Source organism: Sceloporus undulatus, chromosome 6 (assembly GCF_019175285.1).
Source record: "Sceloporus undulatus isolate JIND9_A2432 ecotype Alabama chromosome 6, SceUnd_v1.1, whole genome shotgun sequence".
Classification (NCBI taxonomy): domain Eukaryota; kingdom Metazoa; phylum Chordata; class Lepidosauria; order Squamata; family Phrynosomatidae; genus Sceloporus; species Sceloporus undulatus.
The window spans coordinates 101,755,251-101,783,110 of NC_056527.1; the positions used below are offsets into that span (position 1 = coordinate 101,755,251).

General features: G+C 42.9%; 1 protein-coding gene across 8 annotated transcripts; it reads right to left on the reverse strand.

The window, feature by feature from the left end:
- LOC121933094 (von Willebrand factor A domain-containing protein 5A-like) lies at positions 1-27,743 on the reverse strand. Of its 8 annotated transcripts, none has more exons than XM_042472355.1 (20): positions 27,426-27,737; positions 22,275-22,368; positions 21,221-21,423; positions 20,898-21,120; positions 20,357-20,529; positions 16,635-16,749; positions 16,358-16,521; positions 15,147-15,235; positions 13,937-14,081; positions 12,630-12,709; positions 12,433-12,547; positions 11,868-12,032; positions 11,576-11,679; positions 9,555-9,760; positions 8,568-8,630; positions 6,352-6,441; positions 6,111-6,158; positions 3,841-3,989; positions 2,372-2,495; positions 1-1,223 (listed from the first exon to the last, which is right to left on the reverse strand). In XM_042472355.1, the coding sequence occupies exons 2-20, from the start codon at positions 22,312-22,314 to the stop codon at positions 1,144-1,146; spliced, it is 2,376 nt and encodes a 791-aa protein (XP_042328289.1). In that variant the 5' UTR covers positions 22,315-22,368; positions 27,426-27,737; the 3' UTR covers positions 1-1,143. The 8 variants fall into 8 exon arrangements, with proteins under 8 accessions (XP_042328289.1, XP_042328290.1, XP_042328291.1 ...); XM_042472356.1 differs by lacking the exon at positions 27,426-27,737 and adding an exon at positions 26,230-26,254; XM_042472357.1 differs by lacking the exon at positions 6,352-6,441 and having other exon boundaries at positions 27,426-27,735.
- Between the last annotated feature and the right edge of the window lie 117 nt (positions 27,744-27,860).

Below are 27,860 nucleotides of genomic sequence, written 5' to 3' on the forward strand. Positions count from 1 at the left end.
TCTTTTTTCATGCAGTTTAATCTGGCTCAGTGACTGAACAGTGCTACAAGCACACACTTTGGCATAGCATAGGTAATAGTTCACTTCAATTACAAAGGTTCTTGTTGGTGATATAATCCAACCTTGCGGCTCAGTGCAGGAAATTCCAGAGCAAAAACAACTTTAACAGATGGCTGTTGAGACTGCTTGCAGAACTCCAGTGAGAGAGAGACAGATCCTCCAACACATGGTTCTTTTATCAAATTACTCTTATCGTTAAGAATTTGCTGTAATTTACACTGTATCTTAATTGTGTTGTGTCGTGAGCTGGATTTGATTTTTAAGATTTATTCATTTTTAATCTCATTGACTGGTACGTTTTAAAAACTGACAGAGAGAAGGTCTTGGAAAAACTGTTGGAGCTGAGGCAGGAATGAGACTGGGCTCTGTAGCTTGCTTTTCCTCTCTATGGAGTGCACCATCCACTCCATCATTCCTATTTACTGCAGTATGAGAGAAGGACAACCTATTTCAGAATGTTCTCATGTAGAACAGTGACAAAGAAGGAACTCTTAGTAGTATTGCTCAAGAAACATTGTTCTGTAGAGAGTTTTGGGGAAAGCAACAGAACTCTGCTAAGATAAGGCATTTGAGGGCCGGGAAAGCCATCTTGAGTGAGAAGAAATCATGGCATGCCATCAAGGAGGAAAGAGACTCAGGCAGGGGTGAGATGACTTCATTCTGACATGTCCTTCCTCCACTGTACTATATTCCCAAATACTACAAAACTAAAAAGCATGGGTGCAAACTCAGAATCTTGTAACAGTTAAGGCACCACCATTCTGTGTTAATTCTGAGAATGCCTTTTTGCTTTTGAATGTAACTAGTTTGCTAGGTTCAGCCATAATGCACTTAAATCAAGCACTCACTGCAAAAGTAACAATATGCACTATACAGTAAAGGGTCCACCTGAAAAGCCAGTAGCCATGTGGCGGACCACCATTTATCTCTTGCCCACTCCCTGCACTAAGGCACTCTAAAGATTGGCAATAATCCTAGGAGAAGGAGGCACTGACATAACTGTAGAGAAACAGCAGGTTCAGGAACAGCAAGACACAGTAAAGCAGAAGTCCCAGTTTAAGATGCAGGATTACATATTGCAGCTCAGAGACCAAAATCTTGGAGGCTTACACTGGTTCCCAGCAGAACATTTCCAGCCTTTATACATTCAGCCAGCTGAAGTCCTGCAAGAAAGAGAGGCAATGATGGAAAGTCCAGTAATGCACAAATATGCCTGAATGACTTTATATTCTTCTGAGACTGATAAACCCTGAGGCATGGCCAGTTGTTGTTACCTATGTTGCATCTACTCCTTTAACCTTAAGAGTCATCCCTTCCACTTCTAAAATCAGGACATTGTCCCCTCTTAGGGCACGAGTCCTATCATGCTGCAACTATGCTTGTTAAAGAAAATGGAAGCATGCCTGTTTGTCAGCAGCCATTATCACAAGGCTTGTCAATTGCACAACCGGGACTGCTTCTGTCATCATGCTCTCTTCCAGATTCCCCTTAATCCTGCTTCCCTGCCCTGTGCATGCCTTTCAGATTTTAATTTTTTTGTGTTTATTTTCACTTTTTAATGCAATTCCAGAGTGGTTTAAGTGGATAGTGTGGTTTAAGTTAAAAAAAATTTTTTTTTAAAAAGGCTGGTCTGGAATAGTGAAGGGATGGGGGGACAGGGGGAAAGGAGGAGACTGTGTCACTATGTGACTGTGAATATCATAACTGCTATGGCAGTGACATTTTGCACATGAAGATTAGAGTGACTGTTGTGCAATTGGTAGATTATTGATGGGTTTCCCCTTTCAATGAAAAGGAATGCCCATACCACACATCTCAGACACAGCAGCTACAGGTCGGAGGCAACATCATGTGGTAAGCATTGCCAAAGGTAGTATTTTACAACTATAATTGCAGTTTGAAAGCCATATATAATCTCCTTCAAATGGTCCCTGCCTTCCCATGCCTAATTTTGATGAACCCCTCCAGGGAGCCTGGAGAGAGACTAGTTCTGCTACCCTCCCTAGCCAAAGGGAACACAAGTTATGGGATAGAATTTCAGTACTCAGTTTTTAATTGGATTTGACTTACTTTCATAAGGAGTATTACAGACAACTGAGCCCAACTCCATTAAGAAAAAGTGGTTAGTACTTGATGAGAGGAAAATGCTTGGTCTACCCTGACAGATTCAAGAAATCTGTATTTGGCAGGAGAATGGGTTGCGATTGGAATAAAAGAAGAGTACTGGTGTTCATTTTTCCAAATGTTACACTCCCTATTCCAGTATCTTTCCTTAACCCATTCTTGGATCCCTCCAACCAGGACATATCACCTTCTGTTGCCCAGAGCCATCTTAGAGCTTTCATTTCCAGTAGCTCCCATTCATTGCTCTGTTCTTTAGCATGGGAGTGGAGCCAGAGGATAGCCAGCACTGTTGCCCACACATTTGGGGCCACCTGGAAGTAATGAACGGCAAACAAGAGACACATTGAGTCTTGGTGTTTCATTGAGTTGTGCCAGAAGCAAGGCTGCATCTTATCTATTTTTTAAAAAACCCTATGAATTAAACATGGACTTGAATAGCTAGGTCATGGGCTACAAACCATGGCATGAAACTATGCTTTGAGGCAGGATGGCTGATGTCTCCCATCAGTGATTCCACCAGAGCGATTCAGGTTTTAGTCAGGCCTTTAAAGGAATCATCCAAGGAAGTAAACCTATTTTGGGGATAGGGTTGAGCATCTTGGGTACCTTCTCTAAATTTGAGACTCAAACTCAAGAGTGGATTCACCAACACACTGACATGGGTGCTTCCAGTTACCACTTGGCATAGTCTGTTAACCATTATTAAATGTGACTCCTGTATAGAGCAAATCATGATGAACTCACCAAGCTGTTAAAGTGACAGGAGAATCACACTAACATCTCTTTAACTCTACAAGCTAAACCATGACAGTCTGCAGTTCTAAAAAGAAGAAAGCATGAAACTATGGTTATTTCTAATAGTGCTATATTTGCAGTGGAAAATTATGTCAGAAGTATTTGCATTAAGCTTCCCTACATTCTGTAGCCTTCATACATCCTTAAGACTGGTTAAATACATCCCTAACTCTAGCAGTTACAATTACAGCTAAGCAGATGGGATATGGCATCCACCATGCATGAGACAGCACTGGCATCTGCTTCAGGGGTTTAGTTAATTGGGTGCAGGAGAGGAATAAGGAGATTGCCACCTCAAATAAGAATTCTGGCCCTGATGAGATTTTCTTTCAGTCCCCAAGTTTCCATTATTGCAGAGTGAGACACTGAGTCATTCAAACCTGAAATTCATATATTTGCTGTGCCTGCATTTTCTTGGCAACTTTCCTTGTCTCTTTTATTGTTGTTGCACATTTGAGTTGCTTCTGACTTATGTTAGCCCTAAGTCAGCATAAAACCCTATGATTCAGTTTTATGGGCAAGATTTAGTCACAGGAGGTTTGCCAACCTCAGAGGTTGAGAAAGTGTGACTGGCCTAACACAGCTGGTTTCCACAGGTGACTGTGGCCTCCTGGAGTCCTAGTCCAATACTCAGATCACTATACCATATTTGATTCCTTCTCTTTGGATACCTAACATGTGCTTCTGGAAATCGTTATGAAGTTTTAGGTTACAGCAATGCTAGTAATTTGGGTACTGTAGGAAAATTTCATGAGGAGGAGAGAGAATTCCTATTTGGAGGGAATGTTCTCATTTTTCCTCTGCCTTCATGGCTATACCTTTGGTCCAGTCCAATGCCAAGATTTAAACCCACACACTCACTTGGGCAGGTGTTTTGCTCATAATGTCAGCTTCAGCTAATCCAAGGATGCTGGCCAGGCCACAATTGAGAAGCCAGGAACCATTGGCATTCTGCAAGGAGATCAGGGTCAAGAGAAGGGATTCTGCCTTTTTTGGCACAGACTCACTATCTGCAATAGATAAGACAGACAGTTAAAAGGGAGTTCACCCGTTTTTATCCATAGGTAACTGCAAGGTACAATATGGCCCAAAAAGGCCTATTTACTGTAAAGAAGACTCATTTAGGACTTTATCACGAGACCACAAAAGAGATTTTAACAGGATAAAATCATCTTACATTACCTCGTGCCCTTTCTGATGTCACCCTGCATTCCATTCATTGCTGTAGTGTATTTTTAATTAACAGAGAATACCCTCAATCTTGCAGCTATTCCATTATTGCTTTTGTGCCATAAGTTCCTTCTACTGCAGTTCCACTTCTCAGGCAGTCTAGTGGTGTGAGTGGGCTTGATTCTGCTCCTCTTCCCCCCTTGCAGTCAGCACAGCTGTCAACAGGTTTCTGAAGCCAATTGCCATGTTCACATTTGCACAGCAGCTGGTTTTGAGAGGTGGTTGGCAGCCACGATTGTTCATTCCCACTCAGTTGTCTTCCTCACAGAAGGCAGCATGAGTATCCAGCTTGTTGGAAGCAACTGGCTTACACATTGCAAACTGCTAGAGTGTGCTTAATTCACTATGAAGTGGTATAGAAATGTTGTTATTACCATTTGACAGTGTAGACAAGAGATTGCGTGACCACGGACCACCAAAGCACTATCATGGCAAAAAGGGTGATAAGAAATTATGCCAAACTGGTATGACTCCATTCTTTTACTAGCATGATTGTGATGGGATAGCAAACTGATGTGAAAAAATCCTTAGATAAATAGCACTGGGGAGGGATTTTGGTGGAAAAACAGCATGGAGAAGAAAGGTCTCCCTGCCCTTCTCAGTCCTGACTGGATCTCCCCATATTGCCTCAGATGGGTAAGTCACACATAATAAACTTAAAAAGTAATTAATGTAACATAGGGTTTTATTAACTTCTAAGGTGGTTTGGACATCCATAGCAAATTCACATGACTTTCAGAACCATCACTGTATATGTGTAGCTGGACTTATCTCTCCCTCATGCCAATGTCTGCAATATATGGGACTATGTTAAAGCTCTATTTTATCTTTCTTCTCTAGTCCAGTCACTTCATTTACTCAGGCACTACTTTGGGTGCAACCTTTCTAAAACTTTCATATTCAGGAATGCACAGGATTTTTAAGCAGGCAAACTCCACATTGGCAATAGTTGGACATCACACATAATGAATTTATAGAACTCACTGCCGTAATATATATCAATGTTCCCAGCTTCACAGGGTTTGAAGAAAGATAGATAAGTTTACAGAGAAGTCAGCCAACTATTTAGTGAGTCTTCTTCAAGAACAGGCTTTTGTGATGGAATTGCATGGCTCAGTGAGTCACATTTTATTGAGGAGGGGTGTCTCCTCCTCATCTTATCACCCACTGAATTCTTCCTATGTTTTTTCTAATGTTGTTGCCATCATTTTTGTCTGACTTTTTTGGGGGAGGGGGGTGACTGTGGTGGAAGAGCAATGCACTCTTCCCAGGTGTAGATGCATTAGTGCAGTGGTTCTCAAATTTTGGTCCTCTAAATGTTTTGGACTTCAGCTCCCAGAATTCCTGACTTTTGGCCAAGCTGGTTGGGACTTCTGGAAGTTCAGGTTCAAAACACCTGGAGGACTAAAGTTTGGGAATCACTGCCTTAGTGCTATTTTCCTGCCCTTTTTTTAAAGTTATAGGCTTGATATAGGCAGTGGCTGAACAGGTATTATTCAGTGCTCAACAGGTATTCATTATAGCCTTTGTGGTAGGTGCTAGGTCTTTTTAATTTTCCTTTTAGGTTATACTAAAATATTCTTCAGATATTTACAAATATATTTGAAACAACAATGAAACATCACTTAAGTGAAGCACTGTAGCCCATACTGCAATCCAACATGTGATCCCTGATGTTACTTAAGGAAGAATGGTTTCTTCATCTACCTGCTGGACAATTACTGCATCCCCAATTCTTCTTTGCACTCATTTTACTGGAGGTTGGTGTTAAGCCTCTCAGCCTAGAGTGCATGAAGGCCCCAAGGCTATTTTTGGGGCACCTGGCCACTCCAAAATCCCTGCACTGCAATTGTTTTGAATTTAAAAAGGTGCGAGTTGCCTACAGTCCTTATGATGATTACCTGAAGATGGAAAGCCTATGGCATGTGGATCATCTTCAGAATAGTGCTCTGCAAAGGAATATAAGTAAAAATGTTTTAGAACACTTCTACACCAGGGCATCTATAAGTATCTACCTTCTGTTGAATTAAATATAATGTCTTATTTCATACCAGAGTTAGGAAACCATTTCTGTTGTTCATGACTTTTATATCCTGCTTCTTCAGCCCCTTTACACTGAGCAGCCATTATGATTTAGATTACCTGAAGTTGGGGAGTTTACTGTTTGAAGTACACAGTCCCTTTCCTTAACACACATCTTTATTGCTTCCAACTCCATTGACTCCAACTTCACTGTGAAGAAGGATAAGAAAAGGGGATTTCACTGCACTTTCCCACCTTTCTTTAAAAAAGTTTTATTACGCAGAAGCCACACTTTCTCTCTGTACAGTAATTGTTTCTTCTCTTTAACATATTTAAGTAACTCCTTACTGTTACACTCTATACTTGAAGGAGGCAAGCCTTATCCCATTCCATACCCTTTCTGTCTAATCCCCTGAAGTTATGATTCATCAGCTTAACACAGCCTTTTGGAATCATTCTAAGGCAGATCAATCCAAACAAATGATGAGAGATTGTATCAACTACATCAGAGCAATCCAAACAAGGGGTATGGGTGGTAATTTGAAATATTTGAAAGTTCTGGCTAGAATTTTCAATCAGCTACTTCATTAAATATACTTAACATAGGGGCTGTGCAGACCGGCAAGAACCAAACCTAAACATAAAACTCATTTATGTTTTATATACGCCTTAGCCTGAATGTAATTTTATACATATATACATACATACATACATACATACATAATATTTTAAAGAATTTTGTGCATGAAACAGAGTTCGTGCTTACTGAATCATGAAAAAGTAAAAGTGTCACTTTCTTAGCCATCCATGTGGACAATTTTGGATTTTGGAGCATTTTGGATAAGGGATATTCAACTCGTATTAAAGATTACTACTAAGTCACAACTGTGATGCTTTGCCATGATCATAACATCCTCAGAAAGTCTTTATCAGACGTCAGCTTCATGAGGAGAAGGAGGTCCATTCTGCTGGTTATTGGAGCAAGGCTGAATAATGTTTTCCTCAGGCCTGGAGGGGGGTGGTGTTGGGCCAGAATAGGTTACTTTTATGTAGTTAACTGATACAGCTGATTGGTTACTTGATATAGAATAGAATCTTTCCTCCAATTTAAACTCTAACCTGCTCCACATGAAACTGCTCTTGGCTTCTCGTACAAGGAGTCAAACAAGGAGCAGAATCATAGATGTTTATCACACTATACTCTTAAAGTGCTACAATTCCACTTTGACTCCTCTAGCTGCCTCCTGTTGCATTCTGGTATTGGCAGTTTTAAGGAGAGGTATTTCGAATTCTCAGGCAGAGAAGTTCTCTGCCTGAGAATTCTAAATACTCCTCCTTAAAACTGCAAATCCCAGAATGCAACAGGAGTTGGAAGAGACCACAAAGGCCATCACATCCAAACTCTTGCCATGCAGGAATACACAGTCACAGATAGCCATCCAGCCTTTGTTTAAAACCCTCCAAAGAAGGAGACCCCACCACATTCTGAGGGATGTATTGTACTGTCAAACAGCTCTTACTGTCAAGACGTTCTTTCTAATACAGTATTCCTAATATAAAGCCAATCAGTCAGTCAATCAGTGCATCTGTATCTGTTTTCCATTTCATTGCTAGTAGAAACTACAGGGTAAGCGGGTGAGTGAGATAAGGATTTTGGATGGGAAGATAAGAGTGAGAGAGTTGGGCCAGGAGAAGTTATTTAGTTAGGTATATTTTGTTAACTAAGTAGATGATACAGAAGTTTGGTCTCTGTTCTGAAAACTTAATTTCCAGACTTCACTTTTACCAAGACATAAAGCAACAACTAATCCCTCAAAGTTCTTTGGAAATTATCAAGGGTGAAAGCACTCTGCCACCAACAGTAAGAATTTGGAGGGTACAAAACCCTGGCTTCCATCAATGCATCACATAATGCCACTCTTGCTCCATCCCATACATCAGTCTGTATCCCATTCTATGAACAGTTCCTCTCAAATCAGCAGCACAACCTGCCCATCACTTTTATGAAACAATAACACTGAGTATTTCCATTCAAAGCTTTTATTGTGTAACTGCTTTGCTTTATCTGTTGACTATCACAGGGCATCCAGGCCTTGTAATCCTCCATTTGTAACATTCCCAGTGTTACTGCAAAAGACTCATTAAGGAAAATTAGAACAGTTCCTCAAAGCCTTTTAGTTAATAGCGTCAGATCCCTTTGCAATGACAAATGGAAATGCAATTCAAACTCATAATTCAAATAAATATCTTGATTTACATTATAGAAAATTTGACTCCTGCATACAGAGCTAGAACTTTCCAATTGGATCAGTAAAGAACTAAAGTGATTTTATTACCTGTTGCAATAGCTGCACGTTTTGTTCGCTTTGCAAATAAACGTGGCTTCGAAGGATAGCACCCTAGAATGAGAAAAAGAGATGGCAAAAATGAGTAGAGCAGCCAGCCAAGACAAAGACAACATAGTTACTTTTTCTTCTTCTGTTTTGAGTCAACATCTTGTATCCTGCACCCTCATCTCAGGTGGAACACATGCTGGTAGCTGACTGAGGTAAGGAGGCATGCATTTCCCACACTTGAAATACCATAAAGGCACTAGATCCTCTCAACCCTCTCTTCACTGAGCATTTGAAGTGGGGCTTTGACACAATAACAACAACAACAACAACAACAACAACAAACCCTGCAGAAGCTGGATCATGATTAGGAAGAATCTACATGACAGTATGGTCTGAGCTTGTTCTAAATTGGTTTCAGTGTATCTTTGATTTGAGCCAGCCCCTGGCATGCTATACTATTTTTTTGAAGTCCAAATCTGAACTGATCTTATGAACTGCATAGCTGGCTTTCAAGTGCAAAATCAGAATAAAGGGTGATGCCAGCAATATGTAGGGGAGTGTCTCATTTGCATGGAATTTGGTATTGTCTTTATTATAGGAATTGGGGATAACCTACAGTCATTTTTTTCAAAAGTTACACATGCACATAAGCACTACACACACACACACACACACACACACAGAGAGAGAGAGAGAGAGAGAGAGAGAGAGAGAATATTAACACTTCTCAAATAACCAGCAAGAGGTTTAACTTATGTGATAGATTTTTCAACAGCTTGTCCTCCTTATCACAGGCTGGCCTGTCTACTAAGCAAGAAAATGTCTATCTTACTGGATTAAGACTTTTAAAAAAACACCTCCCTCCAATCTGCTCCTATGCCTAGAGTGTGCTTGGGACTTTCACAGGCACCAATTTAAGAGAGAGGAAGCCCTTTCTGGTTGATTCAAAAGGCTCAGTGATCATCTCAATCATGTTCTTCAACTTACATTCAAGAGGGACTTCACGCTGGAGAAGGGGCTCTTGAATTGGGATGCCCCTCTCTATGTTCACCCCCACAAATGCTGTTTGTGCACACACCACGCCAGAACTCAGGCTTGTTTCAAGTGCCAGACATTTCTTTTCCTCATCTTTCTCTGCAGCTCCTTCTAGTTCTTGCAAAAGGGCATGAGCTGCCAGCCGGTGAATAGGGAGCCTGAGTAAACAAGAAGAGTTTGGAGCACATCAGATTATTGCAAAATTTGTGGTTCTTGCCTCAGGCACTATAGTGAGCATAAGCAATCCAAATACAGAAATGCAAGGGCCTTTACTCTGTTTATTTGTACATGTTTATTACTGAAGCTGTGTTGGCAAAAGAGGAGATACCTCTAATCTTGTCTAGAAGCTTCTAATAATGCTTGGCTTATGCCAGCAAGACCTCTTTCTGTCAAAACAGAACTGATGGCAACCATTTTAGATATATCCATAATACGTTCCTAACAAAATTCTAAGCCACAGCCACAACAGTTTGCCATGCCATCTCATATCAATATTTAGTGATTACAACCTGGATCTTCAGACAGCAGCTATGGTACATTAATGGGTGTGAAGAGTAGCTAAAAATCTAAATACCTTGAACTAGTAATTCAGAAGTTGTGAACCAATGACTCCCCAGATGTTACTGGACTACAGTTCTCCAAATCCCTGACCATTGATAGTGCTGTCTGGGCTAAGAGGAGCAGTACTCTAAAAACCAAGGTCACAAGTTCTCCATCTTGGTCTTAGTTGAACCACTTTTTTCTGCAGGAGTTGTGTTTTAAAATAAGCTTAATGGATATCTTTATGATCACAGAGCAACTTAACACCTATTATCCACACAGCAACTTGACACATATTTAATATGGTTGAAAACTAGGGTTCTGCAGACATTTTCAACTAGAACAGTAACAGTAGATGCTGCTAATGGTGTGAAATGTTACTGATGAACTGTTTAAGTCACCAATACTAAATCAGTATGAAGAAAGAGTTCTAGTCTTCAGGATTAATCTCTGTGAAGCGCCACTAGTTCAATACTGCCAATACTGATGCTTTGCCTACCTTTACAGTCAACCTAGACAATATATGAGAGATATAACTGAGCTGAGTGTATTATTTTCATCTACCACCCCCCAACCCCATCAGACATAAATCAGATTGGATCAGGGCCTTGGCTCAGACTATGGGGGATACAGATGGGCAGAAAGTGGTGGAGGCCCAGATGGAGGCCACAGCAGACAAACCCGATGGGTTCTTTCTATGCCACACTCGTGTGCAATGACGACGTATGCACAGTGTGGCACTGTTTGGGCACTGCACTGTGCAGACATCATCATTGCGTATGCTGTATAGACAGGTGCATGCAATCATGGCGCTCTCGTGCCTATAGTAGGGTTGGACACATGTGGATGCCCAGCCCTACAGAATCCTAATTTTGGCTTCAAAGCACCGGTCTGTACAGGACATATGGCTACTGCCACACTGCACAATTAATGCAGTTTGACACCATTTTAAATGTCATCGTTCCATCCTATGAAAACCTGGGATTTGTAGTTTGTTGTTGCACCAGAGCTCTTTGACAGGGAAGGCTAAATAGCTTTAAAAAAATTCCAGTCTCAGAATTCCATAGTATTGAGCCATGGAGGTTAAAGCAATGTCAAACTGCATTAATTCCACACTGTAGATGCAGCTGGGGTGTGGGCTTGATCTTTTCTTTCTGCATTGCAGTCTTGAGGAAAACTCTCTGGAGGGTGGATAAACTTCTGTTACGGTTGTGTTGTGGAAAGAACTGGGCAACACTTCCTCTATGCAATCTCAATCCTCATCTAAGGTAGCTACTATTAAAAAGCAATAAAGTATTACCATGAAAGTCAGTCACAGGTTTTGCATATTGTCTAGGTGGGCTCTTAGTCCCTCCTCATTTCTTCTATCAACCATACACAACATTTCCAAACATTCGATTTCTATCTCAGATGCCTTGATAGAGATGTCTCACCTGTCACTTTCCTGAACTTGGAGTGAGAACTTCATTGTCTCCTCTAAGGTTTCATCTTGGAAGGTGTACTGAAGAACAACACTGCCCTCTGTAGAGCCTGAAGACTGAGGGAGAACAAAAAATGTCACAGAAGAGGAAGGTGGAGTATGGCCAAGGAGGAGTACCTTATGGAACTGTAAACTTCAGTGAGCCAATACTTCAGGGTGTGACTTCCATGTACAGGGTTGTCGGGATTAGGGATCTGTTGGTGGAAAGGGAGTCTCAAATAATTCCTCAATTAGGAGCTACTTGCCTGATTCTGCCCATGGATCTGGGCATAGATGAGGCAGCGATGCCCTGGAAAAATGACCTGAGGACCTGATCCCACAAGCACAGCCTCAAGACCAGCAGGTAAGTCCCAATTCCAAGAGAACCCTGTCACTGCTGGCTGCAGGGCCTTCTTCAAAGACTGTAGTGCCTGCAAGAAGACAGCCATCTTATATTGGAAGTGGAAAGTGGCAATGCTCTATTACAAAATTAAAAAAAGGAAAACTTTTACTTTTTTGTCCCCCCCAAAAAACTAGATCACTTGGCTAGTTCATCTGGAAATCAGATTTTGATTGAAAATTTGTGGCTCCTGACATCTGGGCAGGTGATGTTAGATTTCTTCTTCGGGCTGCAGTAGATAATGCCAGGGACCTCATGCCCACCCACCAGCACTTGAAAGCTACCTTCCAGGAAAAGCACTGTGCTCCAGCTGTGTGATACAAGATCTTCTCCTTAGATGTGCAGAACACAATAAATGTAGCTCAGTTACCAAAAACTCAAGCTAAAGGAGTAAAAAAACAGAGTTGGAACCAAAGCTCCTTCATCCTTACCTTGGTCTGCATGCGCTCCTTTTCTGTGATGAATTCTGCACTGCCACCAGCTGCTCGAGCCATGCCATTGATGAGGGAGGTGGAGGCCCCTTGGCCAATCCCAAAGGTGAAGCACCTGTTGTAAAGATTGATTGTCAAAGCAGACACCAGCCAGTATGTAAAGGACAAAAAGATGAACTCGCATTTTCAGATCATACCTGTGGGAGCTTCTGTGACGAGAAACTTCAGCAATGACCTGCTCTGTGTTACCCACCTCTCCATCGGTGAACACAAACAGCTGGGGAGAGAGTGGTGAGATCAAACCTTTCCAAGTCCTATGATGACCTGCTAATACAGAGCTGAATGCTTGAGAGTAGGGTAACCCTGGAAGTAATTTAAACACCTGCACCTAGATACTGCCACAGCAGTTAAAGTGATATCAAAGTCTTCTAACTCTGTAATGTGCAACAATGGCATCACTAGGCTTGTTGTCACCCAGTGTAGTAAATCATGACCTCCTCCCACACCACATCATATGGAATCCTTAATTTTTTTTGTACTAGGTTACTTGTAAATTGTAACTCCCGTAAATCATCGAATGTAATAGCAATAGCTGTGGTATAAAACAACAAGCAAAATTAAAATTATACCTTTAAATTACAGTATCATACACACTGCCTAAATGTATTTACATGTACATAGTTTCATGTGGTTCAAGGGGAAATTTGGTATGCTGTGATGTTTTTAAAGAAAAAATTAAAAGAAAAATGTTTAAATTTAATATTTTTAAATTAAAATTATTATTTTTTAAAATCTGGGGCTCCTCCTTTCTCCTTCCACTGGGTTTTTCCCCTCTCACACCATCTCTTCCACTGAACTCCACCATTTTAATGAGAGACAGACAAAAACTGCAGCCCATTTTTGCCAAAAGGCAGCTGGTTGGGGATCCATGGTGTCACCCTCCCCCCCCCACTTTGGATGTCACCTGGTGCAATCTGCACACCCTTAGTGACAACCCTGATGTGAAAGAAACTTAAATCCTATTGGTTGTGTCAACTTGAGTAAAGGCATTGAACCAAATGTTGTATGATATTGAATGATATGTCAAAATATGGGTAAACCCCACTGAACACTAACAACAGGATTTAGGCTTAAGATTCCTATTTGTCTGTCTATTTGTCTATCTATAGTATTTCTATATCCCACTCCACAATGGCTCCTGAAGCAATAAATAAAATAATTAAAACAGCAAAAAGATAAAACATTTTAAAAATACAATTAAAATATTCTTTATTATTCTAAAACAATTCTAAAATCCATTTTTGAAACAGTTGAAACATTAAAGGCCATGTGGAACAACACTGTTTGGGCTGCCTGCCAGAAGTTCAAAAGGGATGGACTCCTAAATCTCCTAAAAGAGATGCAGAGATTTCTAAATACTGGAACTGTACCTTGATGACATTCAGCAAATACAGTATTTGTCACAGTGTATACTTGACTCAATACATAATGGAACTCTTGATACCTGACGGGGATGACCTTCCTGACAGGGCAGTTTGTAAATGGTCTTCAGAGGCTTCAGGATCTCAGTTCCACCTAAATTAGCCTTCACCTTCTTTAGACGCTCCAGGGACTCTGACATGGTCTGCTGCGAGTACTCTACACTCTGCCTGCAAGGGTAAAGAATGTAGAGATCCTGGTTTCCTTGATCAAATCTCTGACCTCCATCTTGTTCCTTCCCCTGCTGGTCACACTCAGCCACACCAACCCAGACTATTCCAACACATTCCCAATTCCAAGATGCCTGTTGATTTATGGTCACCCCATGGATCTCATAGGGTTTTCTTAGGCAAGGAATCCTCAAGATGTGGTTTTGTCAGTTCCTTTAACTGAAATACAGCCTACAGCATCTGGTATTTGTTGGTGATCTCCCACCCTGCCTAACTTCCAAGATCAAATGGGATCTGGTGTCTTTCAGGTATTTTAGGCCCTGTGTAATCACCAATCATCAGACAACACAAGCCATCAATTTACTCTCCCAAATTTTATTCACCTCATAATCCAATCCCTCATGCACTCAGATTCACATGTTTTATCTTGTCAATACCCCAGTGATAAGTGCAAATGGAACAAAAGTGTGGAAAGCAGAGATGAGGAAAGAAAAACCAGTGGGGTAATGTCAGGGAAGAACATATGTAGTGGCCTAGGCTATATTGCCTTGCATAATGAAGAGGTCTAAGACAGAGGCCTGTTACAGACAGCCAAAATAAAGCTGCTTCGAGTCACAGTGGAGGTATGGTGTTTCAATGAAAAAAATGCATGAGTCGTAAGAGTACAGAAGTCGCACCAAAGCCACGCTCCAGCCCTAAGAACTGGAGCGTGGCTTTGGTGCGGCTTCTGGATTCTTAGGACGCATGCATCATTGAAACACCATACCTCCACTGTGACTCGAAGCAGCTTTATTTTGGCTGTCTGTAACAGGCCAGAGAAATGAAACACAGGTAGAGGCAAGACCCTTCCTGGGCTATTCAACTGAAAACTTTTTCAAGTTTCTTTTCAGTATCTTGGATAAGCCTTTCAATGTTTTTTCATATTCATTTTGTCAAAGTTCTGTTTGTGTCATGGTCTTCCCCTCCTTCCCCTGTTAGTATAAAGAGGTAACAGAGAGAGCAGGGAGCTAGAGAAACAAGGAACCAAGATGGCTGATAGGATACCTCTGACATTCTGATACTCACGGGTAGAAGGATTCATAATCAGTTCCAAAGCCATAGATGTTGAAGTAACACCCCAGTGGGAGACTCTTCAGCAGAAGAAGCAAAGTTTCCTGAGATGGAGAAGAAACAACCACCTTTAACAGTGCCGTTTATTATTACATGTCCTAGCAACATTACAGGCCCCCAGTTTCCAACCCATCTTTTCCCACAGATTATTTCCTGGGAATTTGACTACCTAAAGTACAGGACAGAAGTTGGCTGTCTCAGCAACTGAGTCACGCTTTAGCATTGGTAATGATATGGTTTTTGTTTTTACCACACCTAATGGCAGCAAGAGTGACTTGAGCAGGACTCTACTAATCATAGAATCATAGAGTTGGAAGAGACCTCAAGGGCCATCCAGCCCAACCCCTGCCATGCAGGAACTCTAGATCAAAGCATCCCGACAGATGGCCATCCAGCCTCTGTTTAAAGACCTCCAAGGAAGGAGTCATTCAGGAATCACCCAGTATCCACTGCTTAAGGCAGTTGCTTCAGCTTGCCTAACTGTAGGGCTTATGCCAGACTGAATTTCCTCTGTCTCTGCAGGCCTGAGCCAACAGAGATGGGCAGTGTGACTGGTAAACCATATGCTGCTCAAACCTCTTTTTGGTGTCCCGAATCCTCCAGGATACCTCCAAAACCCCTCCCTTCAATTTGAAACTATATACTGTATCGTAAAGATCCCAAAATGTGACAGTCTGGTTTGATTTACACCCCAGAATCCTCTCAAATTGAGAAAAAACAGCAAATAAAGGGGCAAAATTTGATTAAAACTGAGAACAGCATTCTAAGAACTGTGTTGGTGGGCCATGTTGGCGGCACAGAAGCAAAAACTGGAAGTTGCCCATCCCTGAGGTATAACAAGGCAACAGCCCCAGGTAGCAATGATTAAAGTATGCCAACAAGTTGCTGGAGGAGAGAGCTGTGTGTGCTTATGCAGCTTGTCTTGTTAAGCAAAATTGTTTTCCTCACGTGTTGTACAAAAAACTATCCCATTTGTTGTTAAGTTGTAAGAGTCAATTGCCACTCTGCTAGGCTTCTATGACTAGAATAAGGGGCATCTTGCCCTTTGCCTCAGATATGTCTTGGGCCTTCCATATTCCTCTGTATACTCGTGCTTGTTCCATAACCCTTCCTTTTCCAAAGGCGCTGACCCATTCTATTCATGCATGCATGCATTCACAGAGCACCTTAGCACTCTGGATGCGTGATCGTGGTGAATAAGTGTTGCAGTCCATGCTGCCAGAGCGATCCAGCAAGAAGATAAATTCTCCAGCATCATTCGGGATAGGTTTTGGAGCAGGAAGACTGGGATACAAGGTAAGTAGAAGCACTGGGTCTCCCATCAGCGAGCCTGGGGGTTGCAAGAGGAAGAGATCCAACTGGCATTTTTACCCACAATTACAACATTCTACTTCTCAGCAGCCCTTGTATTTTGCTCCCGCCCCCATTCCCAAGCTTGCTCACCAGGGTCAGCTCCAGGCTTTCCTGCTTCTACAAGGGCACTGGGTTTATGAACATCATTGTAATAAATCAGCAGCTCCACATCTTGATTGAATTTGTGCCCTTCAGCCAAGGAGACCTTTGGGAGCAGAGAATAAAAAGAAAAAAGGCAATGTTGAGTTCTGGGTTACATTTCTGTTTCCCAGAGGTATTTAAGCCCAACTTGTTAGTTTGTGGAAAACTGAATTAGCTCATTTCTATATTCTGCACTCCAAGAACATTGTTAATATAACAAAATGGAAATACATGAATTTTAAACAATGAAATCTAAATTTGAGCAGATATGGAGGCAACTAATCTTTGGATGTATTCCTCATACACTCTTGACTTACTGCCAAGTAACCTCTACTGAGGGTGATAACTCTTTCCCATCTGTGAATTGGATCAGATGTAGCCATTCCACAAAGATATTCACATGTAATAGTGCATCTACACAAGTTTTCATATCAATCTCAACATGCTGGTTGTATCCCTGAAAAAGTATAGTATAGGTATTGTCCATTATTCTACACATCCTACAACCTGTATTCTTTTGAATTTCCCAGCTGATAAAGTGTGAAAGCAGAGAGGTCACTTGACCCTTATGGTCCTCTCCTCAGAAAGCACCAATGTCCGGCAGCTTCCCAAGTTTTCAACACATAGTACAGCTGGAGAAGTGAAGAGATATGGGGCAACTAAAACAGGGAGCAAAATTAAAAAGAGTACTGTTGCATTCTGAGATTTTTTAAATTAAAGATACAGGGGAATCATGGGCAGAGCGAGAATGTGCAAACAGCTTCCAGAAGATGAAAGATAGGGCAAAGGAAAGCAATGCTAAACCATAAAATACAGGTTGAGTATCCCTTATCTGAAATTCCAAAATACTTCAAAATCCAAAACTGTCCACATGAGGGGCTGAGATAGTGATTCCTTTGCTTTTGGTGGTTCAGTATATACAAACTTTGTTTCATCCACATAAAACAACCTGCTCTCTTGATCCCTGCCCCTCGTGGTTAGCGGCCCAGGGGGGACCGGTAGTAACCACTTTGTTACGCCGGATTATCAACACCTCTCTCAGGGATGGGCGATTTCCATCGGATCTTAAATTGGCCATTGTAAGACCGATCCTAAAAAAGCCCTCCCTTGACCCCCTGGTACATAATAATTATCGGCCTGTTTCCCTGCTACCATTTTTGGGGAAGGTGATCGAGAGGGCGGTTGCGCTCCAGCTTCAGTCGGCCTTGGATGAAACGGATTATCTGGATCCATTTCAAACTGGCTTCCGGGCGGGTCACGGGGTTGAGACGGCCATGGTCGCCTTGGTCGATGATCTCCGTCTGAGTGCTGACCGGGGAAGCGTGTCCCTGTTGGTGCTCTTGGACATCTCAGCGGCTTTCGATACCATAGACCATGGTATCCTTCTGGGACGCCTGGCTGAGGTGGGAATCGGGGGCACTGTGCTCCAGTGGTTCCGGTCCTACCTCTCTGGGAGGTCCCAGATGGTGCAGCTGGGGGACGTGTGCTCCGACGAGAGGCCCCTTAAAACCGGGGTCCCTCAAGGAGCCATTCTGTCTCCCATGCTATTTAACATTTACATGAAACCGCTGGGAGAGATCATCCGGAGACATGGGGCGCGGGGTTATCAGTACGCTGATGACACCCAGATTATTTTCTCTATGTCTCCGACTGGTGCAGTGACCGGGGATGGCGTCTCTCCTCTCGAGGCCTGTCTGGGGTCAGTAATGGACTGGATGAGGAAAAACCGACTCAAGCTGAATCCAGAGAAAACGGAGGTACTAGTGATAGGTTCCCCCGGTCCAGGAATGGCTGTGGTTCCACCTGTCCTAAACGGGGTCACGCTCCCTGCGAAGGACTCTGTGCGCAGTCTGGGAGTGCTTCTTGATTCGTCGCTTCATCTGACTGCTCAGGTGAATGCGACGGTCAAGAGCACCTGTTACCAGCTTCGGCTGATTCGCCAGCTGCGCCCATATCTGGACCGGAGGGACCTAGAAACTGTGGTACATGCTCTGGTAACTTCGAGATTGGACTTCTGCAATGCACTCTACATGGGGCAACCCTTATACCAAACTCGGAAGCTTCAAATGGTACAGAATATGGCAGCCCGGCTGGTCACTGGTGCGTCCAGGACCAGCCATATAACACCTGTACTTAAAGATCTTCACTGGCTGCCCGTTCGCTTCCGAGCTCAATATAAGGTGTTGGTTATCACCTATAAAGCCCTAAATGGCTTGGGCCCAGGATTCCTAAAGGACCGCCTCTCCCCATACAATCCGCCTCGCACCCTCAGAACGTCTGGGCAGCAATTGCTGAAGGTGCCTGGGGCCAAGCATGCTTCTACGTCTAGAAGGGCTTTTTCTATAGCTGCCCCAGCCCTTTGGAACACGCTGCCCACTGAGCTCCGCTCATCTACCACCCTGGCCCAATTTAGGAAGGATCTTAAGACCTTCCTATTTAAGCAGGCATTCCCCGATTAAGATCCTGTGGGCCTCCCCTCCTCTTCCGTGGCCATGAGGACGGGCGACGGGGCTTTTATTCCTGCTTTTACTTTTATTGTATGGTGTTTGTTGTTTACTGTTTTTAACTGTATTTGTGTGCATTCGTTGCACTTTTGTTAGCCGCCCTGATCTTTCTGGAAGGGCGGGATAAAAATAAAGATTTTATTATTTATTATTATTATAAATTTTATACACAAAAATATTGTACACTGGTACCCCGGGTTACGAAATTAATTCGTTCCGCCGCCGCTTTCGTAACCCGGGATACTTCGTAAGCCGAATAGCCCATAGGCGCTAATGGGGAAAAAGCCGCGGCTCTGCCGCGGCTCCATTGAAAATAGTGCCGAGGTTTTTTCGTAACCCGAAAAAACCTTCGTAAGCCGAAACAATAAATCCCTATGGGATTTTTTCGTATCCCGAAAATTTCGTAACCTGGGTATTTCGTAACCCGAGGGACCAGAGTATATAAAATTACATAATATTTCAAGCTATGTGTATAAAGTGTATACGAAACATAAATAAATTTCATGTTTAGACTTGGGTTCCATCTCCAAGATCTCATTTTGTATGTGCAAATATTCAAAAATCCAAATAAATAAATAAATAAATAAATCTGAAACCCCCAAAACACTTCAGGTCCCAAGCATTTTAGATAAAGGAGATTCAACCTGTAACTCCATTCAGGGATACATGATATAAATCAAGGAAAGCAAGAACTCCAGAAAGGAGGCATCCAACATCCCTTCAACAGTCTCATCCCATTTTGTTTTACAGGGCCTTTTGCTGCATTAGTTCCACTTCAAAGACTACCCATTCAGAAATGTTACATGGCAATACCATATCATTTCATGAAGGCGGAAAGCTCATCCAGGTTGGCAAAAACAAAAGGCCTCTATTCATACTGAAAACAAGCAAAACAATACTAGGATTAAGCTAGATCCTTTCCACTCTCCAAATGCTCATTTTTAAAGGCATAGTAGAACATAGTAGAACATGAAGAGTGAAAATAGCACTCTTCAAAGCTCGAAAACTGGTGCTGTCTAAAACTGTGCAGCCATGATTTAGATCTCCACCAACAGTAAAGACCTGTGATTAAGTGAGTAGGGATTTTATAGCACAGCAAGGAGAAAAACAACATTCCTCTGTTCAGATATACAGTAGTTGCCAATTCCATTTCCTAAGTAGCCTTACCTGGGCAGCGGTATGGTCTTCTGTTATGTAGCGCAGGGGATCAAGAGTGCATTTTGACTCTATGCGGTTGATGCCATAGGAGGACTTCATAGTGGCGCTGAGGCTGAGTGTGTATGGAAGCTGACCCTCGGGCACTCGTGGTATACATGTAGTGACACTTTTATTTTCTGAGCCTGCAGAAAGAGCCATGGGTAAAAATGCTGTTTTATAGGACAATGTGGGCAAACCAACTCATTTACACAAAAATCAACGTAAGTCCATGTGGAAGCAGAACCACCATGAAGCAGATATAGGGCTAAATATCTGATTGGAACAGTGGGTGTTTTTTTTAATTTCTTTCCCCAGTGGGGCTTGTCCATGGTGGATAATGGAGGTACAAATACCTAGTTATTAAGAGGTAAGGCAGAATGGTGCCTGCTTCAGCTGGCTCAGTAGCATTGAGGTATACACACCAGCATTGTAACAAGATGGGTATGACAGCAAACTGCCTTTGTGAAGGGATCTTTAGGCCAGTTTTGTGTATTAGGTGGCAAGCTCTTACAATGAGGTACATAACGGGGGTTGAGAACAGCAGGCAGGACAAAGCGGATGGCCCCATCAGGCTCTGGAGCTAACGCCTGGACATAGTGCAGCTTCAGTGTGGCCTCCCCATCAGAAGGAAGGTTCCCAAGTACACAGGTAAAGACATCACTGGCATTTTCTTCTCTTTCAAGCAGGAAAGCCTCACGGCCTTCAATCAGGGCATCCTCATACTCCTCCTGTGCCTGTAATGGAGAATAGAGAATTAGTTATAAAGCAGGCAAGGAGAAGCTTAAAAATAATATGGAAGACTCTCTTCCATTAACTGATTGTATTTTGGCACACCTTTTCCTTTTTTCGTATTTGGGCCTCAATCCGTGTCCCCCCAATCAAGCCCTCAAAGGCATATACAGCAGCCTCTTCAGCCATGGGGAAGACAAATTTGACCTCCACTGGGTTCTCCTCCTCATTTTGGTACCGAAGTTCAGATACCACATCAGCCACAAAGCCTTGGACCACCACATCCACAGAAATGCTTCTCAAGGCCACTGGAGTATTAAAACAGAAAGGCAGGAAAGTGATTTCAAGGTCTGTTCTGCTCCAGATCAGTAAACCACAACATGTTCTTTGGTCAGGGTGTTGTTGTTGTGAGCCTTCCAGTCTTTTTCAACCTATGGCGATCTTATCATAGGGTTTTCTGGGCAAGATTTGTTCAGAGGGAGTTTGCCTTTGTCTTCCTCTGAAGCTGAGAAAGTGTGCCTAAGATCACCCAGCATCTTTATTTTATAGTTCAAGAAATGTCATTCAGAAAAAAATCCTCCCATTAACTTATGTTCAACCAAAACAACTTGCTTTAAAGGAGAACTTTGTAAAGAACAATTATTATTTAAGCTAATAGCCATAATATCTGAACTGTGTTTTGCTACTATGTTTTATGATTTAGTCCTTTATTGGTGTAGTGAGAGTCAGTGTGGTATAATGGTTTGAGTGTTGGACCATGACTCTATAGAGACCAGGGTTTGAATCCCAGCTCAGCCATGAAACCAACTGGGTGATCATGGGCACATCACATACTCTCAGCCTCAGAGGAAAGCAATGGCAAACCTCCTATGAACAAATCTTGCCAAGAAAACCCCAAGATAGGGCTTTAGGGTTGTCATAAATCAGAATGGCTCGAAGGCAAACAACAACAGTAAAATCTGCATAAACTAAAACAAAAAAAATCTGCTTTAAATAAAAACCAAAACAAAAAACCCACCACCATCACCAAAACCCCACTGTTTTTTAAAAAGCTGGGTTTTTCCTCAGGAACCTGCAATTAGTCAGTTGTCCTTCCTTTAAAAATTCAGCTGTAAGCTGTAAGCACCCTTATTTGAATAACCAGAGGCAGGTGACTCACCTGGATCCTGACTGCCTGTGAGAAGGCCATAAGCAACCATGGCAGAAGATTCCTTACCAGGGGAAGCACTGGGCTAATGACACACACACACCAGCTGTGAAAGTAACAATGAATATCTGCTTTTATTTTTGTGGACAGAGATGGAAAGAGTTAATAGCTCTGAATTTGTTTACTCTCGTCAACTGCCCCATCTGTAACATACCCCAGCCTAGACACTACCCCATGCAAGAACTTGAAACAGCTCTTCAAATTCTAAGCTTGTCCAATTTATGTAATTTAACTGATGCACATATGTGCTTTTCTTTTAACAATCAGTTAACATTACAGTATGAACCGTTGGCGGGCTTACCATGGACACGTGAACCTGTGGATGAAAATGAACTCTATTGAAGTGAATGACTTCATAGAAGCATATCACACAATTATGCTAGGAGATCCAGAAAATGCCTAGGGAGGACTTTTTTTTGGACGCGGGTAAGTTAAATACAGATATTGGTCTTGCAGTTACAGGGGGCTACTGTATGCAACAACAACAACAACAATAATTTATTTATAGCCTGCCTTTTCACGGAGAATCAAGGCGGGTTACAACCTCTAAAAACAGTAACTTACATATCAAATCCAGTTAAAATTAATCCCCCACCTAACCACCCCTCCATGATAATAAAACTAAATTAAATTATTTACAATATAAATGTCAGGGATGATGGGAGTTGTGGCTCTTCACCTGGCCTGGAACTCACCACCTGGTTGTGCACCACGCTGACCAGTTTTGGCCAGTTGTTGTATCTTTGCAAGAGTTGCAGAGAACAGGCTGAAGACCCCGACAAACTCTCCAAGCCTTCTCACTCTTGCTTCCACAGAAGTCTTCACCCTTCTTCTCCAGGGTCCTGCTGGTTCTTGTAGCTTCACCCAAGACACCAGACAACTCAGTAGTCTTATATAAAAGATCTACTTTATTCTACTATATACACAGCTCCAAACAATACTCAACTCCTCACTCTCCAATCCAACTACTATCCACTACTACAACCCACAAAATGCATTGGGATCTATAGTCATTCTTATAGCCATATCATGGCACCACCTACTGTTGTCTGTTTCCACCCAGTAGGCGTGTACATCATTCCCATTGGTTCTCCTTGTTCATCCCACAATTAATGATTTCATCATCTCAGCCTTGACCACTTAACAATTGTCAGGTGTGTCCAATTATTCACTATGCACTTCTTGTCCTTGGCACTCAGGACTTGTTAATTGCTTTACCATTCACACCTGTGTGGTTCTCCATTGGCTTCTGCTGAGTCACTCTGACTCTCACATACAAGTTTTATTTCTCTTACTGTATAACCCATGTGGCTTTTTCCTTAACAATAAAAACATTGTGATGTTTTTATCTGCATTTGTTTTAATTTTTGTTAAGTACTTTGAACCCCAGTTTAAGAAAAAGGTGAAGTATAAGTAAGTGAATAAGAAAACAAATGTGGGAAGAGCCACACTAGATCAGATAAGAGATAATCATAATCAAAATGTTTTCAGTTTACCAGTCTAGCTTGGAGGGAGAAAAAAGGCTGGCAGAGCTCCACCATCCTTAGCCCAGAGGAAGATGAAAGGCCCTTCCTCCATTCCAACCGCTACCACCCTGGCCTTGGACGGAGAGAAAGAACCAGCAGTATTTGCTGGACTTGATCTCTTCCCCATTGCTGTTCCCTTCTCCTTTTGAATCATGTCTTTTTTGATGGTAAGCCTGAGGGCAGGGAACTGTCTAACACAGTGGTTCCCAACCTTCCTAATGCCGTGACCCTTTAATACAATTCCTCATGTTGTGGTGACCCAAACCCATGAAATTATTTTCATTGCTACTTCACAACTGTAATTAAATAGCTGTTTTCCAATGGTCTTAGGCGACCCCCATGAAATGGTCATTCGACCCCCAAAGGGGTCCCGACCCACAGGTTGGGAACCACTGGTCTAACAAATTGTAAGCCACTCTGAGAGCATTTCTGAAGAGTGGGGTATAAATATAATAATAAATAAATAAAAGGTTCATGCTAACCATAGTGCTTGAACCCATGGCTTGAATCCAAAGAAATTGTGGTTGACACTCCCCGATTACTGCCATCTGATCAACATTCGTTTCTTAAATACAAGCATTCACCTCTATTATTAGGGTGTAATACTATCTCAAAGGGCAGTATTGCTATAACTGTATTTTGTGAATATCTTGTCAAACTGTCAACAGAAGCAAGAACAAATGTTTCCAAGCCAGGTGCTACTCGATACCTGCTAACTTTTCACAGATGCATACATGGGCACGTGACATCAGAATATGGTCAAGATGACAAAAGGTTATTAGCGAGGAAGAACAGGCAAGCTAGGAGACGCTGCGGCAGTTACTTTCACTTGAGCCAAATGGCAGGAGAAACTGGAACTTTTGACTAGTGGGTGCTGTCCTGCCAAATTGGAGGTGATGTTATTGTGGTTGGGTAGCCCTCATCCAGAAGGCCAATGTGGTATAGCAGCTTACAACTCTGGAGGACATAGTTCAAATCTCCACTCCTACATAAAAACCCACTGGGTGACGTTGAACAAGTAACACTCTCGCAGCCTCAGAGGATGGCAATGGCAACGCCTTTCTGAAGAAACCTGCCAAGAAAACCCTAGGATAAGTTTACCTTAGAGTCGTCATAAGTCAAAAATGACTTGGAGGCACACAACAACAGTAACAAGCCCTGTTCCAACAAAAAGGTGGCTTTTGAGCTGACAAGTTCAGACCCCAAACTCAAAAGCATGGCTTGGTGGGATGAATGCAGTCTTTAATGGGAAGTACCCATACATGCAATGAGTGCCTTTGGAGCACAGGCCAAATGTTTCTTCTTTCAGCACTGAACAGCTGGGGTTGGATTCACTAGATCAACTGACTTCCGAGCAGAGTTTATCCCTTGATGCCTCTGACAATCAGAAATTAAAGAAGGGAGAGGGACACAGCCCAGTAATGCTATTTATCTGGATGGACAGAACTGCAGGGAAAACAGGATTCATTACTGTGCAATTGTGGAAGGGGAGGTTAGTGAACAGTTCCAGGATTCGAATAGAAAGTGTGCACCAAGGCAGGTTTGCTGGGCAATTGTACACAGAAGACAGAAATTAGTGGCAGGACTGGCATAACAGTACAGGTCGTGGTGTGCCTTTTCCAAGATGTGCAATGCAGTGGTTCTCAAACCTATTATCCTTGTGAGCCCCTTTTCATCTACATGGGAATGTCACCTCCACCCCCACTTGATGTAGTATTTAAAGAAAAATATTTTGTTTGTTGTTGTTGTGTACCTTCAAGTCGTTCCTGACTTATGGTGACCGTATCATAGGGATTTCTTGGCAAATTTCTTCAGAGGCTGCCATCCTCTGAGGCTGAGAGAATGTGACTTGCCCAAGGTCACCCAGTGGATCTTAAAGCAAGGTTGGATTTGAACCCTAGTCTCTAGGGTCATAATCCAATGCTCAAACCACTATACCACACTTTCCCTTTGGATGGGGCTACCCAACCACAATAACATCCCCTCCAATTTGGCAGGGACAGTATTCACAAATCCTCTTTCATCCCAAATGTCCCAGTTTCTCTCTGCTCCTTCCACTTTCCCTTTTGATCCTCAGTTGTGCAGCCTATTTCAATGGCTGCAAACTGAAATCAAATAGCAAAAGTCTTTTGCTCGCAGCTCAGCAAGGAGGAGAGGAGAGAGGGGCAGAATCTTTTGCCTCCACCAGTTGCTGGGGAAAAGCAAACTGCTGCACCTTCTCTTTGCTTGTCTGTTCTTCCTCATGAGCAGGTGTATTTCCATTTGTATATTCCTAGTTTAACACTTTATAAAGAAATAAAATGGCTGAAAATTGGAACAGGTTTGTCTGAATAAATGCAATACTTAATGCATGTGTAAAAATCACATATACTGTATCTCACCCACAACTGCAGCTCCAAGCACCTTCCTTGCCTTTTGCTTGCCCTCCAGGACAGAAAATAATTGGGCAAAGGAGAAGGAGGGATCAGGGCCTCCATGTCTTGTGCCCCCTTGGGCAACCCAAATGCACCCACCCCACAGGTTGAGAATGGCTGGCATAAGGCCAAGCATGGAGGGTGGGGCAGGGATCTGCTCCTCACAGGTCCAAGCAAGGGTGCATCCACATTGTAGATATAATGCAGTCTGACACCACTTTAAATGCTGTAGCTCCTTCCTATGGAATCCTGGGATTTGTAGGTTTACCAGCTCCTCAGCCTCTTCCACCAAAGCGTGCTGGTGCCTCGTTGTTGTTGTTATTGTTATGTGCCTTCCAAGCTGTTTGCAACTTAGGGCAACCTTCAGGCAAACCCGTCCTAGGGTTTTCTTGGCAAGTGTCTTCAGAAGGGGTTTGCCCTGGCCATCCTCTGAGGCTGAGAGAGTGTTGCCCAGGGAGTTTCCATGGCCCAGGAGGGTTTGAACACACCCAAACACTCAAACAATTACACCATACTGGTCCTGACAGAAGGACAAAACCCCCATGGAACTACAAATCCCAGGATTCTGTAGGATGGAGGTTGAAGCAGTGTCAAACCACAATACTGTATTTCTGCAGCGTAGATGGATCCTCATAAGTTGCAGGGAAGGGCTCAGCCTGGCCTCTCCCTCCAAGGCAAGGTGACTAGATGTCCTAACCGCAAAGGAGGACAAGGCACCGCCAAATGTAGGACCCTCCAGAAAAATGTAGGACGCACCCAATGAGAACACATATGTAAACCTAAACGCCTGCTTCTTAGTGATGCTCATAATGGAGGGCATTTTGACATTCCTCCTGGATAGAAGGCTGAGATGTAGGACATGTGCTGGAAAAGGAGGACAAGTGGCCACATTCCTCTAAGCTGAAGACGGGAGGCTTTTCTAAGAAGAAGCCCGGGGAAGAGTGTGATGGGCTCGTCCTCTTTTTCCCGGACCCGTCCTCCATCTCCACCTCTCTGAGGAAGGCCCCAAAGGTCCCTCATTTGGAGCATGCCTAAGAAACATGCATTTAATAAAAGCTTTTCTTGGGTCAAATCCTCCATTGTTGCTGGGGCCAGGTCCTCCATTCTGTCCTCCTTGCCCGGAAAGTAGCAGTTCCTGAAGGGGGGAACCGGCCTTTCCTTACCTGGGAGGCTGGAGACCGCTCCTGGCTTTGCAGGCGACACTGAAGGGGAAAAGCACTGCCTTCCCTGCTGCTGCTGCTTTGCTTCTGCTTCCCTGCCCAGGGAACGTCCACAAATTCAGCCCCAGCCAGACGCTTGGAAGGCGGAGGAAGAGCCCTCCCTCAGCTGGAGCAGAGAAAGAGGAGGAGGCAGCTGCTGATCATCAGCATCATCAGCATCCCCACCTCCTGATGCGGATGAGGATGGTCACTGTGGGAGGGACTACAACAAATCAGGAATCAGTGGGGAACCTGATCCTGGGGTTTTCTTGTCAAGTTTCTTTACAGGGGATTTCTCTATCTCCTAGGCGTCCTTAGACCACAGATGAACAATCCCTGTTAGAGGTTGCTGGACTGCAGCTCCTTGCCTCCCAAGCCAGTATAGCTAATACTGCGGAA